The sequence below is a fragment of the Suncus etruscus genome, chromosome 10 (assembly GCF_024139225.1).
Source record: "Suncus etruscus isolate mSunEtr1 chromosome 10, mSunEtr1.pri.cur, whole genome shotgun sequence".
Lineage (NCBI taxonomy): Eukaryota > Metazoa > Chordata > Mammalia > Eulipotyphla > Soricidae > Suncus > Suncus etruscus.
In genome coordinates this window covers 35,447,380-35,461,954 of record NC_064857.1, presented here as the reverse complement: position 1 = coordinate 35,461,954, position 14,575 = coordinate 35,447,380, and the positions used below count along the sequence as shown (strand labels likewise).

The 14,575-nt window shown below is 41.4% G+C and overlaps 1 protein-coding gene across 1 annotated transcript in view; it reads left to right on the top strand.

Annotated features, from left to right (window-relative positions):
* The first annotated feature begins 8,348 nt into the window (after positions 1 to 8,348).
* Positions 8,349 to 14,575, top strand: part of CHD1L (chromodomain helicase DNA binding protein 1 like) — a 53,514-nt gene continuing 47,287 nt past the window's right edge. The window contains exons 1-2 of the mRNA XM_049782381.1: positions 8,349 to 8,481; positions 13,031 to 13,143. Of these exons, the coding sequence (XP_049638338.1) occupies positions 8,349 to 8,481; positions 13,031 to 13,143 (246 nt within the window). The remainder of the gene's footprint in view (positions 8,482 to 13,030; positions 13,144 to 14,575) is intronic.

Here is a 14,575-nt window from a genome sequence, read left to right as displayed (position 1 = left end):
GAAGTACTCAAGGAATGTGAACAGATGAAAATAGAAGTCTTTGATAAACTCAACAGAAACAACATAAGAATCATTGGAGTCCCAGAGACCCAGGTAGGAGATCTCCAGGAAGAATCAACTGTCAAAGACTTTATCAAAGAGATACTCCCAGAGTTAAAGACTAATGCAATCAAATCTTGCATGCCCAAAGAGTACCAGCTAAAAGAGACCCAAAGAAAAAACACCCCAAGGCACATCCTCTTTACAATGACAAATCCCACAGATAGAGATAGAATACTGAAAGCAGCAAGATCAAAAAGGGACATTACATTCAAAGGAGCATCCCTAAGACTTAAAGCAGACATGTCACAAAAAACTCTCAAGGCCAGAAGACAGTGATGGGATATTGTGACAAGACGGAATAAAATGGATGCCTCACTGAGAATACTGCACCCTGCCAGACTCATGTTCAGGTTTGAAGGAAGGATACGTAGCTTCATGGGTAAACAACAGCTCAGAAACTTCACAGATGAAAAATCAGCCTTAAAGGAAAAACTGAAAGGTCTACTCTAAGACAAGAGAGACCAACAAACACAGCAAACTTATCTACAAAGATGACATTAAATCCTATGACTATCATCTCCCTCAATGTCAATGGGCTAAATTCACCAATTAAAAGACACAGAGTGGGGCCCGGAGAGATAGCCAACAGCGGCGTTGGCCTTGCAAGCAGCCGATCTAGGACCAAAGGTGGTTTGGTTTGAATCCTGGAGCCCCATATGGTCCCCCGTGCCTGCCAGGAGCTATTTCTGTGCAGACAGCCAGGAGTAAATCCCTGAGCACCGCCGGGTGTGGCAAAAAAAAAAAAAAAAAAAAAAGACACAGAGTGGCAAAATGGGTCAAAAGATGAATCCAACCTTCTGCTGCCTACAAGAAACACACCTGAATAGTCAGAACAAATATAGACTCAAAATCAAAGGCTGGAGGAAAATTGTCCAATCAAACAACAACCCTTAAAAAAGCTGGGGTGCCATATTAATATCTGATGACACCAAATTTATTTACTACTCAGAAAAGTAGTAAGGGGGACAAAGATGGACACTATGTACTAATCAAGGGATATGTTGCAACAGGAAGAAATCAGACTATTAAAACATATATGCACCCAATGAGAAACCAGCAAATTATCTAATACAATTACTGACAAATCTGAAAGAAGACATCAATAATAATATAATAATTGTGGGGAGACCTCAAACACTTGATAGGTCAACCAGACTGAAACCCAACAAAGACACACTAACCCTGAAAAGAGTAATGGAAGAAAGAGGACTAGTAGATATATATATAGGACACTCCACACCAAAAAAACCTGGATACACCATTCTTCTCCAATGTACATGGGTCATTCTTCAGGATAGACCACATGCTGACACATAAAACATACCTTCATAAAATCAAGAGGATAGAAATCTTGCAGGCTACCTTTGCTGACCACAAGGCTCTAAAATTAGATGTGAACTACAAAGGCACACAGAAGAAAAACTTTAACAATTGAAAATTAAACAGCCTGCTACTGAACAACCAGTGGGTCTGAGATGAAATCAAAGAGAAAATCAAAGCTTTCCTGGAAACAAATGATAATGAAGACAGGAACTGCCAGAATCTATGGGACAACAGCAAAAGCGGTCTCCTGAGAGGAAAATTTATAGCTTTGCAAGCACATATCAGGAATACCTGAATAACTTAATGACGCAGCTCATAAAATTAGAAAATGACCAACAAAAGGAATCAAAAATAGGGAGACAGAAGGAAATAACAAAACTGAAGCAGAAATCAATGAAGTGGGAAAATCAAAAAACAATCCAAACGATCAACAAAAGCAGAAGTTGGTTCTTTGAAAAAATAAAAAAGATTGATAGACCTTTGGCAAAACTCACAAAGAAAGAGAGAAACCCTGATAACCTGTATTAGAAATGAGAAGGGGGAGATCAGGACAGATACTGCAGAGATCTAAAGGGTAATCAGAGACTACTTTGAGGAAACTTTATGCTCCTAAACATGAGAACCTAGAAAGAAATGGATAAATTCTTGGACACTTATAACCTTTCCACAATTAAGAAAGGAGGACATAGCATATCTAAACACCCCCATCACTACTGAGGAAACTTGAAACTGTAATCAAACATCTGCCTAAAAAGAAAAGCCAGGCGGATTTACTAATGAATTCTTTCAAAACCTTTCAAGAGGAGCTACTACCAATCCTAGCCAGGCTTTTCCATGAAATTGAAAAAACGGGAACACTCCCAAACACAGCTTTTATGAAGCCAACATCACCTTGATACCAAAACCAGACAGAGATGCTGCCAAAAAAGAAAATTACGGACCAATATCCCTGATGAATGCAGATGCAAAGATCTTCAAAAAATCCTGGCAAATAGGATCCAATGCATCATCAAGAAGATCATACACTATGACCAAGTAGGTTTCTTCCCAGGAATGCAAGGATAGTTTAACATCTATAAATCTATCAATATCATACACAACATCAACAACAAGAAAAATAAAAATCACATGATCATGTCAATAGATGCAGAGAAATAATTTGATAAGTTCCAACACCCATTCTTGATCAAAACTCTCAGCAAGATGGGAATGGAAGGAACCTTTCTCAATCAAATTGAAGCCATCTACCACAAGCCAATGGCAAATATTATCCTCAATGGAGAAAAACTAAAAGCCTTTCTTCTAAATTCTGCTACAAGACAAGGCTGTCACTCTCACCATTCCTCTTTAACATAGTACTGGAAGTGCTTGCTATAGCGATCAGGCAAGAAAAAGATATCAAGGGAATCCAAATAGGAAAGGAAAAAGTTAAGCTCTCACTGTTTTCAGATGGCATGATACTCTACTTAGAAAACCCTAAAGACTCTACCAAAAAGCTTCTAGAAACAATAGACTCATATAGCAAGGTGGCAGGTTACAAAACTAACACACAGAAATCAATGGCCTTTTTATACACCAATAATGATAGGGAAGAGATGGATGTCAAGAAGGCAATCCCATTCACATTAGTGCCACACAAACTCAAATATCTTGGAGTCAACTTGACCAAAGATGTGAAGGACCTATACGAAGAAAACTATAAAGCCCTGCTCCAAGAAATAAGAGAGGACACATGTAAATGGAAACACATACTGTGCCCATGGATTGGCAGGATTAACATAATTAAAATGGCAATACTCCCCAAAACATTGTGCAGATTTAATGCGATCCCTCTAAAGATACCCATGACATTCTTCAAAGAAGTGGAGCAAACACTTATGAAGTTCAACTGGAACAATAAACACCCTCGAATAGCTAAAGCACTCCTAGGGAAAAGGAGTATGGGAGGCATTACTTTCCCCAACTTTAAACTGTACTACAAAGCAATGGTTATCAAAACAGCATGGTATTGGAATAAAGACAGACCCTCAGAACAGTGGAATAGGCTTGAATTCTGAGACAATGTTCCCCAGACATACAATCACCTAATTTTTCACAAGGGAGCAAGAAATTCTAAGTGGAGCAGGGAAAAGCTCTTCAACAAGTGGTGCTGGCAGAACTGGTTAGCCACTTGAAAAAAGTGAAAATAGACCCCCATTTAATATCATGTACAAAGGTAAAATCCAAATGGATTAAAGACCTTGATATCAGACCTGATACCATAAGGTATAGAGAACAACACGTAGGTAAAACACTCCATGACATTGAGACTAAAGGCATCTTCAAGGAGGAAACTGCACTTTCCAAACAAGTAGAAGCAGAGATCAACAGATGTGAATACATAAGCCTGTGAAGCTTCTTGCACCTCAAAAGAAATAGTGCCCAGGATACAAGAGCCAACCACCATGTGGGAGAAAACTATTCACCCAATACCCATCAGATAAAGGGCTAATAACCAAAATATATAGGGCACTGACAGAAACTTTACAAGAGAAAAACATCTAATCCCATCAAAAAATGGGGAGAAGAAATGGACAGACACTTTGAGAAAAAAGAAATACAATATGGCCAAAAGGCACATGAAAAAATGCTCCTCATCACTGATCATCAGGGAGAATTGCAAATCAAAACAACGATGAGATACCATCTCACACCACAGAGATTGGTGCACCATCACAAAGAATGAGGACAATCGTGCTGGGCGGGGATGGTGAAGAGAAGGGAACTCTTATCCCACTGCTGGTGGGAATGCTGTCTAGTCCAACTCTATAGAAAGCTATATGAAGATTCCTCCAAAAACTAGAAATTGAGCTCCCATACGATCCAGATATACCACTCCTAGGAATATACCTTAGGAACACAAGAATACATTACAAAAAACCCTTCCTCACACCTATGTTTATTGCAGCACTATTCACAATAGCCAGGCTATGGAAACAACCAAGATGCCCTTCACCAGACGAATGGCTAAAGAAACTGTGGTACATATACACAATGGAATATTATGCAGCTGTCAGGAGAGATGAAGCCATGAAATTTTTCTATACATGGATGAACATGGAGTCTATTATGCTGAGTGAAATAAGTCAGAGGGAGAGAGAAAGATGCAGAATAGTCTCACTCATCTATGGGTTTTAAGAAAAATAAAAGTCATCTTTGCAAAAATCCTCAGAGATAATGAGAGGAGGGCTGGAACTTCCAGCTCACTTCATGAAGCTCACCACAAAGAGTGGTGCGTGCAGTTATAGAAGTAACTACACTGAGAACTACCATAATCATGTGAATGAAGGAGGGAAGTGGAAAGCCTGTCTAGAGGACAGGTGGGGGTGGAGTGGAATGGAGGGAGATTTGGGACATTGGCGGTGGGAATGTTGCACTGGTGAAGTGGGGTGTTCTTTACATGACTAAAACCTAATCACAATCATATTTGTAATCAAGATGTTTAAATAAATAAAAAATAATTTACATATTTAAATTTTTTCTTATATATCAGCTGCCTTTTCACTAAATTATAGAAGTAATATAAAAAAAACAAAAAAAATTCCACCACCTATACAACTAATTCTCTGTTCCCTACCTGCACCCCAACATACTGACTGATCTCAAGTGTCTCTCACTGGCGCTGGTCAATCTTACTGCATTTCTCTAGTCCATTCACTCTCCTACTTCCCTAGACAAATACTTCATTCCTTCCCCTTCTTAAGCCCCCTTTCCCTCTCATTTTGATGACCTTGTTTCTCATTTTGCTAAGAAAATAGAAAATATCAGTAGATATTTTCTACACTTTCACCAACTTATTTGACTCACCTCAGCATATCGACTGTCCATGATTTTATCTAAGCTCAACCTGCTACTTGTACAATTTCCCCAATCACACTATTCTTGAAGCTTCAGGTTTCTTATTAGCAGGATCTTTTCCCATCAGCACTGTGCTCTAATGTCACCAACCAGAACTCAAAACCAAGGCTCTCCTTGACATTGCAACCCCTTTCAATTACTGTCCCAGTTCTCCTTCCTTTTATGTAAAAATTTTAAAAAGAAGTTTAAGCCCTCTGTTCCTATTTTTTCCCCCTCATTCTCTTTTATAAAATCTATTCACAGTGGTGCTTTTTGCTTTTGTGCCATTCTGATTGATTATACTAAAATCTATATTTGGGTATGTTCAATACCAATTGGATTATCAAGCTTTTTTATTCTTCAAGACAACACCATTCTATCATTAGCTCAGGCCATATCCCTAAAAGAGTCCTTCATTTGTTTGTTTGTGTTTGGGCCATACCCGGTGATGCTCACAAGTTACTCCTGGCTATGCGCTCAGAAATCACTCCTGGCCTGGAGGATCACATGGGATGGCGGGGGATTGAACCGCGGTCCTTTCTATGTCAGTACATGCAAGGCAGATGCCCTACCACTTGTGCCACTGCTCTGGCCGAATCCTTCATTTCTTAGCTTTTCATATGATATATCAGAAAATCCTTTTTCACTGGCTCTACTTTATTAATATATTTAGTATTTGACCACTACTAATGACTCCACTGTATGTACACTACTGCCATTGCCTGCTATTTGGTCTCCTTCATACATTTTTGTTGTTCTTGGGCCACACCCAGTGATGCTCAGGGGCTTCTCCTGGTTATGCGCTTAAAAATCGCTTCTGGTTCAGGGGACCATATGGGACGCCAGGGGATCGAATCCAGATCTGTCCTGGGTCAGCCGTGTGCAAGGTAAATGCCCTACCACTGCGCCATTACTCTGGCCCCACTACTTGTTCTTCTTCACATCTTAAAGCCACAAGTTGCCTGAGTTGGGTGGCTATTATCTCCACTGTTCAATGAGTTTTTGATGCATTGTAAGCGCTCAACCAGAACTTACAGGATAGCTAAGACTACAGTTAGCTTAATAAAAGAACTCTTTGAGTTTTTTTTTATGATGTAACCCGCCAAACTCATCAGTGTAACTCACTTGATTTCTCCCACTTGATTTCAGAGCCAGGTGAGTGAGGGGTGATGGGTTTACTCAAGATGGAAGCTCTAAAAAAATCAGAAATAAAGTCTGATACCATTGACTGGAGATGACAATGACATCTTCAGGGCCGGAGAGATAGCATGGAGGGAGGGCGTTTGCCTTGCATGCAGAAGGACGGTGGTTCGAATCCCGGAATCCTGTATGATTCCCTGAGCCTGCCAGGGGTGATTTCTGAGCGTAGAGCCAGGAGGAACCCCTGAGTGCTGCCGGGTGTGACCCCAAAACAAAACAAAACAGACAGACAATGACATCTTGAAATTAGTTTCCTCAGGCAAGGTGCAGATAAACATAGGGTTATTGTGAGGGTTTAAACGAGAAACAAATATACAGGAAGCCTTTAGCATAGCACCTTGAATGACAGCTAGTAACCTGCTGAATACAATACTAATATTACATTGCTGTATCTCTACTTATAGGCTATTATATCAGAAATCTACTCAAAGCTGATATTGCCATGGTGATCTCTAATTCCACACATTGCTTATTTACTTCCCCAATTCACTTGAGAAATCTCAAGTGCAATGATTACCTTTTATACTTTTACTTTATTTCTATCAAGCATTATTTCCTTTTATTTTTGTTCATTTTGTTTTTGTTCTTTTTTTTTTTTTTTTTTTTTGGTCACACCTGGCTTTGCGCAGGGGTTCTTCCTGGCTCTGCTCTCAGAAATCGCCCCTGGCAGGCACGGGGACCCTATGGGATGCCGGGATTAGAACCACTGTCCTTCTGCATGGAAGGAAAATGCCTGACCTCCACACTATCTCTCCTGCCCCTTTCTTCTTTTCTTTTCTTTTTTTTTTTCTTCCAAGAATTATTTCCTGATTTTCACCTACATCTAACAAGAGTTTCAACTCCCAAACTGCTTATAACTTGAGAACACATTCTCTGTAAACTATTTTTGAAAATTTAAAACACAGAGTCTTTATAACTGTTCACACATGATCTGTGTTGCCAGCACTTGGCATACATTGGGGGCGTGTGTCTATGTAATTTTAATGAGTTAATTTAATTTTGATTTAATTTAAACTATGTTTGAAATGAGCATGCGCTCCTTTCAGTCCTGCCACGACTCATTGTGGGCAGGGACGAGATGGTGCTCAAGTCTCTCTGGTAACCAGCAGAATACTTGGGATATAACTGTCCATGTTGATGAACAATGACCCATAGGTAGCATTTTAAACCTTCAGTGTATTATCTCAAGGCACAAGGAACAAGGATGCAGAGTCCTTGGTGCACTTGTGTTATAGAAATTATTATTTGTGTTTTACATATTATTATTTATTGCAATGTAGTATAAAATATAAAAACATTAAGTTTATAATCTATATTATTATAAATTCAATCTATCATAATTTATTATGACAATAATGAATATTTTCTTATAGGTAATACAATACAATGTACTGTAACACAATATAATCATAAATAATATTGAAAGACATTATTACGATGTCATATATTCATATGACACAATATTTATTTAGTATTACATTATGAATATGAATGATCATAAAAGACATTATTTGTATGGAAAGATAATCTGAATGATCTTTCTGTACAAATCAGTATAGGAATGAATCATGATACAAATAAGGATACAACTTATCATAGAAATGAATGGATCATCGCTGGACCAGGCAATAACATCGCTGTAGCAGGCCACGAACGCCAAGAACCTGCCAGGAGGACACGGGCAGGGGCGCCCCCTAGCGGTGGAGGTGCCTGGCAGGGCATCCCGGGTGGAGAAAGCGCGGCCGGCGGGCGCTGGGCGTGCGGACGGCGCCCCCTGGTGGCGACGGCGGCGGCGGCGCTTGCGACGAGCTGGGTGGCGCGAGGCGCGCTGGCAACGCGGTGGGCGCATGGAGCGCGGGACGGCCCAGGCCCGCGGGGGCGCGGAGCCCGGCTTCTTGCGGGTGCTGTCGGCGCCGAGCGGGGCGGCGGGGTCTTGCGCGCGGGTGCAGGAGCCGGACTTAAGGCAGTGGGGCCTGGCAGGTGAGCGCACTTCCGCCGGGCTCGATCCTCACCCGCCTGGGCCCGGTGGGCAGGAGCTGGAGCTGGGGCGGCGGGGTGCAAAGTTTGGGGTGACCCATGCGGTACTTTGGGCTCAGGAGTCACTCCTGGAGGGTTTTGGGGGGACCCTATGGGAGGCTGGGGATCGAACCCAGTGCAAGGCAAACCCCCTACTCGCTGTGCTATTTTATGTCATATTAATTATATTATATTATATTATATTAATTATATTATATTATATTATATTATTACATTATATTATGTTATATTATATGATTAATATTACATTACTCCAGCTGATTTTGAAGTTAACTTGAGCACGCTACCTCTGCTGCAGTGGATGGGCCCTCTGATGAGTGAGGGAGTGAACAGGGAAAGAAGAGAGAGGAGGATAACTTGATGAGTTTAGATTTTCTATTTCTGTTTACCAGAATAAGTTGAGTCTTTCGAGGAGCTATTCCCCCCCCCCTTTTGATTTCAGAAAAATGTGGAATATTTGTGAAAATTTAATATACAGTGTCTATTCTGACTGTTAACAGGTTATCTGTGTTGCCAGCATGTGGCCTACATTTGGGGCGTGTGTGTATATATAATTTTAATGAGTTAATTTCATTTTAAATACCTTTTTTTATAGATACTTATTTTTAAATTATGGGCCTATAATCTACAAAGTTATTCATAGTTGAGTTTCCATCATACAATGTTTCAGTATTAATTCCACCAACGTAAGCTTTCCTTCACCAATATTCCCCCCACTACTACCCAGCCTGCAATTTTTTTCAGTTTGGTTATTGTAAGGTGAAAGTCTCATGCTTTCAATATTTTTGGCTCTGTGGTTTAGGTATATACATATCCCACACCTCTACATATAATTTTTTAAAGTCAGGAAGTGAAGAGTGAAAAACAGGGTTTTATACATATACTGTTGGAAGACCACAGCATTTCCCTTTAATATCAGTCTTCAGTATCATCTAAAGTGAATATTGAGAATTTCAATGTCATATGCTAGCTGGACCTTCCACTTCAGATTTTTTTTTCTATTATAAAGAATACTAATAAAATCATTGTAATCAAATACTTAAGACATCTATAAACATTTTAATTCCATAAATGCAATATTTCTGGAACAAAGAGAATATAGAATTTTGCTCTCTCTCCACTCTCTCACCACTGATCTCTTTGCTAATTTTAGAAGTTGGAAATGTTTTCTTGTCTAGTTTTTGTTTATGCGTGTTGATGGGCACTTGCTGATTCATCTTTTTCCATTCTTTGTCCTTTTGACCCATTTTGTAAGTGTTTGCTTACTTACCTGACCTTCTGACATTAAAGGTAAGACATATTTCGGTGGTGAAATATTTTTCTCTGGTTCTGTAACATGGTGACTGTCTTTCCCTTAGATAAGTCTATTTCTCTCACATATCTGTTCTTAACTTAACGGCAAGCTCTGCATGAAGCCTTGGAATCATCCAAGAAGCACTATCTGATGTGAATGGAGTGACTTTTGCAAGCACCTCTGTAGGGGGTCTGATTGTCAGAGCAATAGCCAAGTGCTCAGAGGGTGGGAAGGTCCATCCTTAACTCCCATATCTCAAGATGGGGAGGGACTGGGGGTTGGATTACTTGTGAAGACCAGTCACTTTGTCCCTCAGGACTATGCAATGAAACCCCCCTAGGGATGGAGTACCGAGAGCTCCCCTGCTCTGAGGTGCTGAAGGAGGAGTGAAACATTTAGAGAGGCCTAGAAACTCTTATTCTCCCAGCCTGCCAGAAGCTGATTTCTGAACTCAGAGCCAGGAGTAACCCTTGGGTGCCATCAGGTGTGACCCCAAAATGGAAAAAAAAAACAGAAAAAAATCCTCAAAAGTCCCCCCCCCCACCCCCGAGTTCTGTTTGCCATTCTGGCAAATGCCCCTGGAGAGGCTGGTGTGCTTGTATGGATCAGAGGCATGGCAGTGGCCTGGGTTTGGAAAGTGTCCCCTCTCTGGTGGGTAACAACTGAGGGACAAAGCCTTAGCCTGAAGCAGATAGATTTGTCACAAGCTAGAGAGAGTTGAACTCTTGCATACCCTGATGGTTTCAAGATTTTTTTAATTTTTTTTAATTTTCAGTTCTTAGAACCCTTGCCATTTTATTTTATTTTACTTTTTTGGGCCACACCCAGTGACACTCAGGGGTTACTCCTGGCCGTGGTCCATCCTAGGTTAGCGCGTGCAAGGCAAATGCTCTACCGCTTGCGCCACTGCTCTGGCCCAGAACCCTTGTTTTGATGTGTTTTCATGTCTGTTTCTTGGGGTTTATGGTACTTGAGGTTTACTCAGCGTCTGGAATCTGTAGGGCTTTTACCAAATTGAGAGGGCTTTCATCCTTGACTTCTCATCTCTGTGAGATGCCCATGAATGAACGTGGATCTTTTATTATGGTTTCACTGAGGCTCTGTGCATCAATTTTCAGTCTCTTTTCTCTTCACATTTCAGAATGAGTAATTTGTTCTATCTTCTGATGACTCACTGATTATAACCGCTTTTCTCTTTTCTTCTGTTGAACCTTAATGAGTTCCATTACTAACCTAGGAATTCACTCGTTACAGTAGTGCTGCTTTCTTTCAGTTCTGAGACTACCAGTTAGTTGGTCTGTCTTTGAAAAGGTCTTTCCATCTTTTTGAGGATTGTATGCTGATTTGATTTTTAATATTCAGGGTTTTAAGTTGTATTAGGAGGCAGGATGGATAAAAGAACACATCTGTTAAAAGAGTCTACAAGCAGAATCAACCAGATCTCTTATTTGATTACCTGAATTTTCTAACCTATAAAATATAGAGAGTATTTACAGATGAGATTGCCCTTTTTTTTTGGCGTTTGTCACAGTGCTGGTGCTTGGAGTCCCATTCACCATGCTCGTGGATGAACCCTGATTGGCTAGGATTGAATTTGCCTGCTCTGGGTGAGGCCCTTGACTTACCTCTCCACCACATTTGTCTTTCTTTCTGGTATTTGGTATATGTTAAGTGAAAATAACATTTACTTGAAAGAACACTTTACATTCCATATGACCTACTTCTTTTTTTTCTCCCCCTCCGCTTCCTCCCCTTCCTCTTCCTCCCCTTCTTTCACCCACCTTCTTCCACCTCCTCCTTCTCTTCCTCCTCCTCCTTCCCCCATGTGGGATGATGGGGATCCAACCCAGGTTGGCCCATCCCTTCCTGCTGTACTTTTGCTCTGGCCCCAAGGTTTACTTTCTTCTTAAAGTCATGGAGTCAATTTAGAAAGTTACATTTTTGTCACAGTTAATATGTTTGAGTTCTTCCAGCTCCTCAAGAGGCAGTTATTTTTTGAAATTAGGAGAGAACAAATGTTCCCTGTGACTTACAGAACATTGTCTGTTGCCCTGCCCTAGTGCTCTTTAAATACTTTGTGTGCTCCATCACTTCTGTACTTACTAGCACTACCCAGTATAGGTTCATCTAGTGGCACCCTGTCTTGATTTTTTTTTTTAGTACTGATGGCAGATTTAAGTAGTTCCAATTAAATAAGCAGACGAATGTCAGGTGGGAGAGTTAGCACAGCTGAGTAGGCACTTGCCTTGCATGTAACTGTTTCTGGTTCAATTCCTGGCACCATCTTTGTTCCCCTTTTTCCTCCCAGGAGTGATCCTGGAATACAGAGCCAGGAATAAGTCCTGAACATTAGTGGGAGAGGGCCCCAAACAAAATAAGACAGAAAAAAAGGGGAAAGTGAATTAGCATCCATTTTTTTTTTTTTTTTTGGTTTTTGGGCCACACCCGGTAACGCTCAGGGGTTACTCCTGGCTATGCGCTCAGAAGTCGCTCCTGGCTTGGGGGACCATATGGGACGCCGGGGGATTGAACCGCGGTCCGTCTCCTAGGCTAGCGCAGGTAAGGCAGGCACCTTACCTCCAGCGCCACCGCCCGGCCCCAGCATCCATTTTTTTTATTCTTATGATATTGCACCAATAAAAGCTCATTTTTCTAGTCTGGACACTGTTCTGAGATTCAGGACTCACAGAGGTCAAATTTGAGCTGACTCTTTTTTTTTTTTTTTGGTTTTTTTTTGGGCCACACCCGGCGGTGCTCAGGGGTTACTCCTGGCTGTCTGCTCAGAAATAGCTCCTGGCAGGCATGGGGGACCATATGGGATACCGGGGGGGGGGGGGGGGAGGACACGGACGATGGACCATATGGGACACCGGGATTCGAACCAACCACCTTTGGTTCTGGATGGGCTGCTTGCAAGGCAAACACCGCTGTGCTATCTCTCCGGGCCCTGAGCTGACTCTTTATTCACCAAGTGCATCCTAGAATACTCAGCAGCAATTTATGGCTTTGAATATCGTGGTGACTAAGACTTTGAAACCTAGTCTGCAAATCAGCAAATGTTTACACATCAGTAGCTTCTTGGCACAAGATAGTAAGATTTGAACAAAGGGATTTAGGCTGTGTTCCCTAGGTGAAGCGTGTGATCATAGCATGTGCTGAGACATTTGTTCTTTGGACTTAATGTGTTTTTCATCCTAGGGATTACTTTGCGTCCTTATCAGCTGGAGGGAGTAAACTGGCTGGCGCAGCGCTTCCTCTGTCAGAATGGCTGCATCCTTGGAGATGAGATGGGCCTGGGAAAGACCTGCCAGGTGAGTGATGAAGGTGTGACCACTGGTCACCTCTGCAGACGTGCTTTCGTACAACTTGTCACTCCTTTATTTGCTGGTTATTGGTCTGTGTGGTTTCCCGAGGAGATTATGCCCGGGCTTTACTTCAGCGTTGGTTTTCTAGGCCAGAGGCACAGTTTTATTATTTAAGTTTTTGGTGGGGGTCATCAGGATCAGGATGCCTTGGGCCCCTCTCTGGCCATCAGCAGTGCTTAGGGCAGAATGCGGTTGTAGGGATCCAATCCGGATTGTGGTCATGGGGATGGTTTTAAACAATGCCACTGCTATGATCTAGCCCGGAACCAATAAAATAGCAATTAATGGGTGGCATTTCCTTTTAGGTAAAACAATTATACCTGTCTTAAAATCATATGGTCTCTATCCTCCAATCCATACCTTATCTAGTTAACAGAGTCACTTTTTTTGTTTGTTTGTTTGTTTTTTTTTTGTTTTTGGGCCACTCCTGGTGATGCTCAGGGGTTACTCCTGTCTATGCACTTAGAAACTGCTCCTGGCTTGAGGGACCATATGGGATGTGAGGGATTGAACTGCGGTCAGTCCTAGGCTAGCACGTGCAAGGCAGATGCCTTACTGCTTTGCACCATTGCTTCGGCCCCTTTCTCTCTCTCTCTCTCTCTCTCTCTCTCTCTCTCTCTCTCACTCTCTATCTCTCTCTCTTTTTTCTTTCTTTCTTTCTTTTCTTTCTTTCTTTCTTTCTTTCTTTTTTCTTCTTTCTTTTTCTTCTTCTTCTTTCTTTCTTTTCTGTCTTTCTTTTCTTTCTTTCTTCTTTCTTTCTTTCTTCTTTCTTTCTTTCTTTCTTTCTCTCTCTTTCTTTTCTTTCTTTCTTTCTCTTTTCTTCCTTCCTTCCTTCCTTCCTCCTTCCTTCCTTCCTTCCTTCCTTCCTTCCTTCCTTCCTTCCTTCCTTCCTTCCTTCCTTCCTTCCTTCCTTTCTGTCTTTCTTCTTTTCTTTCTTTCTTCTTTCTTTCTTTCTTTTTCTTCTTCTCTTTCTTTTCTTCTTCTTTCTTTCTTTCTTTCTCTCTCTCTCTTTCTTTCTTTCTTTCCTTCCTCTTTTCTTCCTCCTTCCTTCCTTCCTTCCTTCCTTCCTTCCTTCCTTCCTTCCTTCCTTCCTTCCTTCCTTCCTTCCTTCCTTCCTTCCTTCCTTCCTTCCTTCCTTCCTTCCTTCCTTCCTTCCATTCTCTTTCTTTTCTTTCGTTCACAGAGTCTAATCTTATTTTTGCCTCTGTGGGTGAGGGCTATTTCCAATTTCTTTGCAAGAGAAGTGTGGAGGAAGCCTCCAGTCTATTCTAGTGGCCTCAACCAATTACAGGAGAACCAATTACAGGAGGATTGTCCATAGACCTGGACAGCCAGACATGGCTTCTTTGGGGACTGGTGAGAAGGAGCTTCTGTTAGG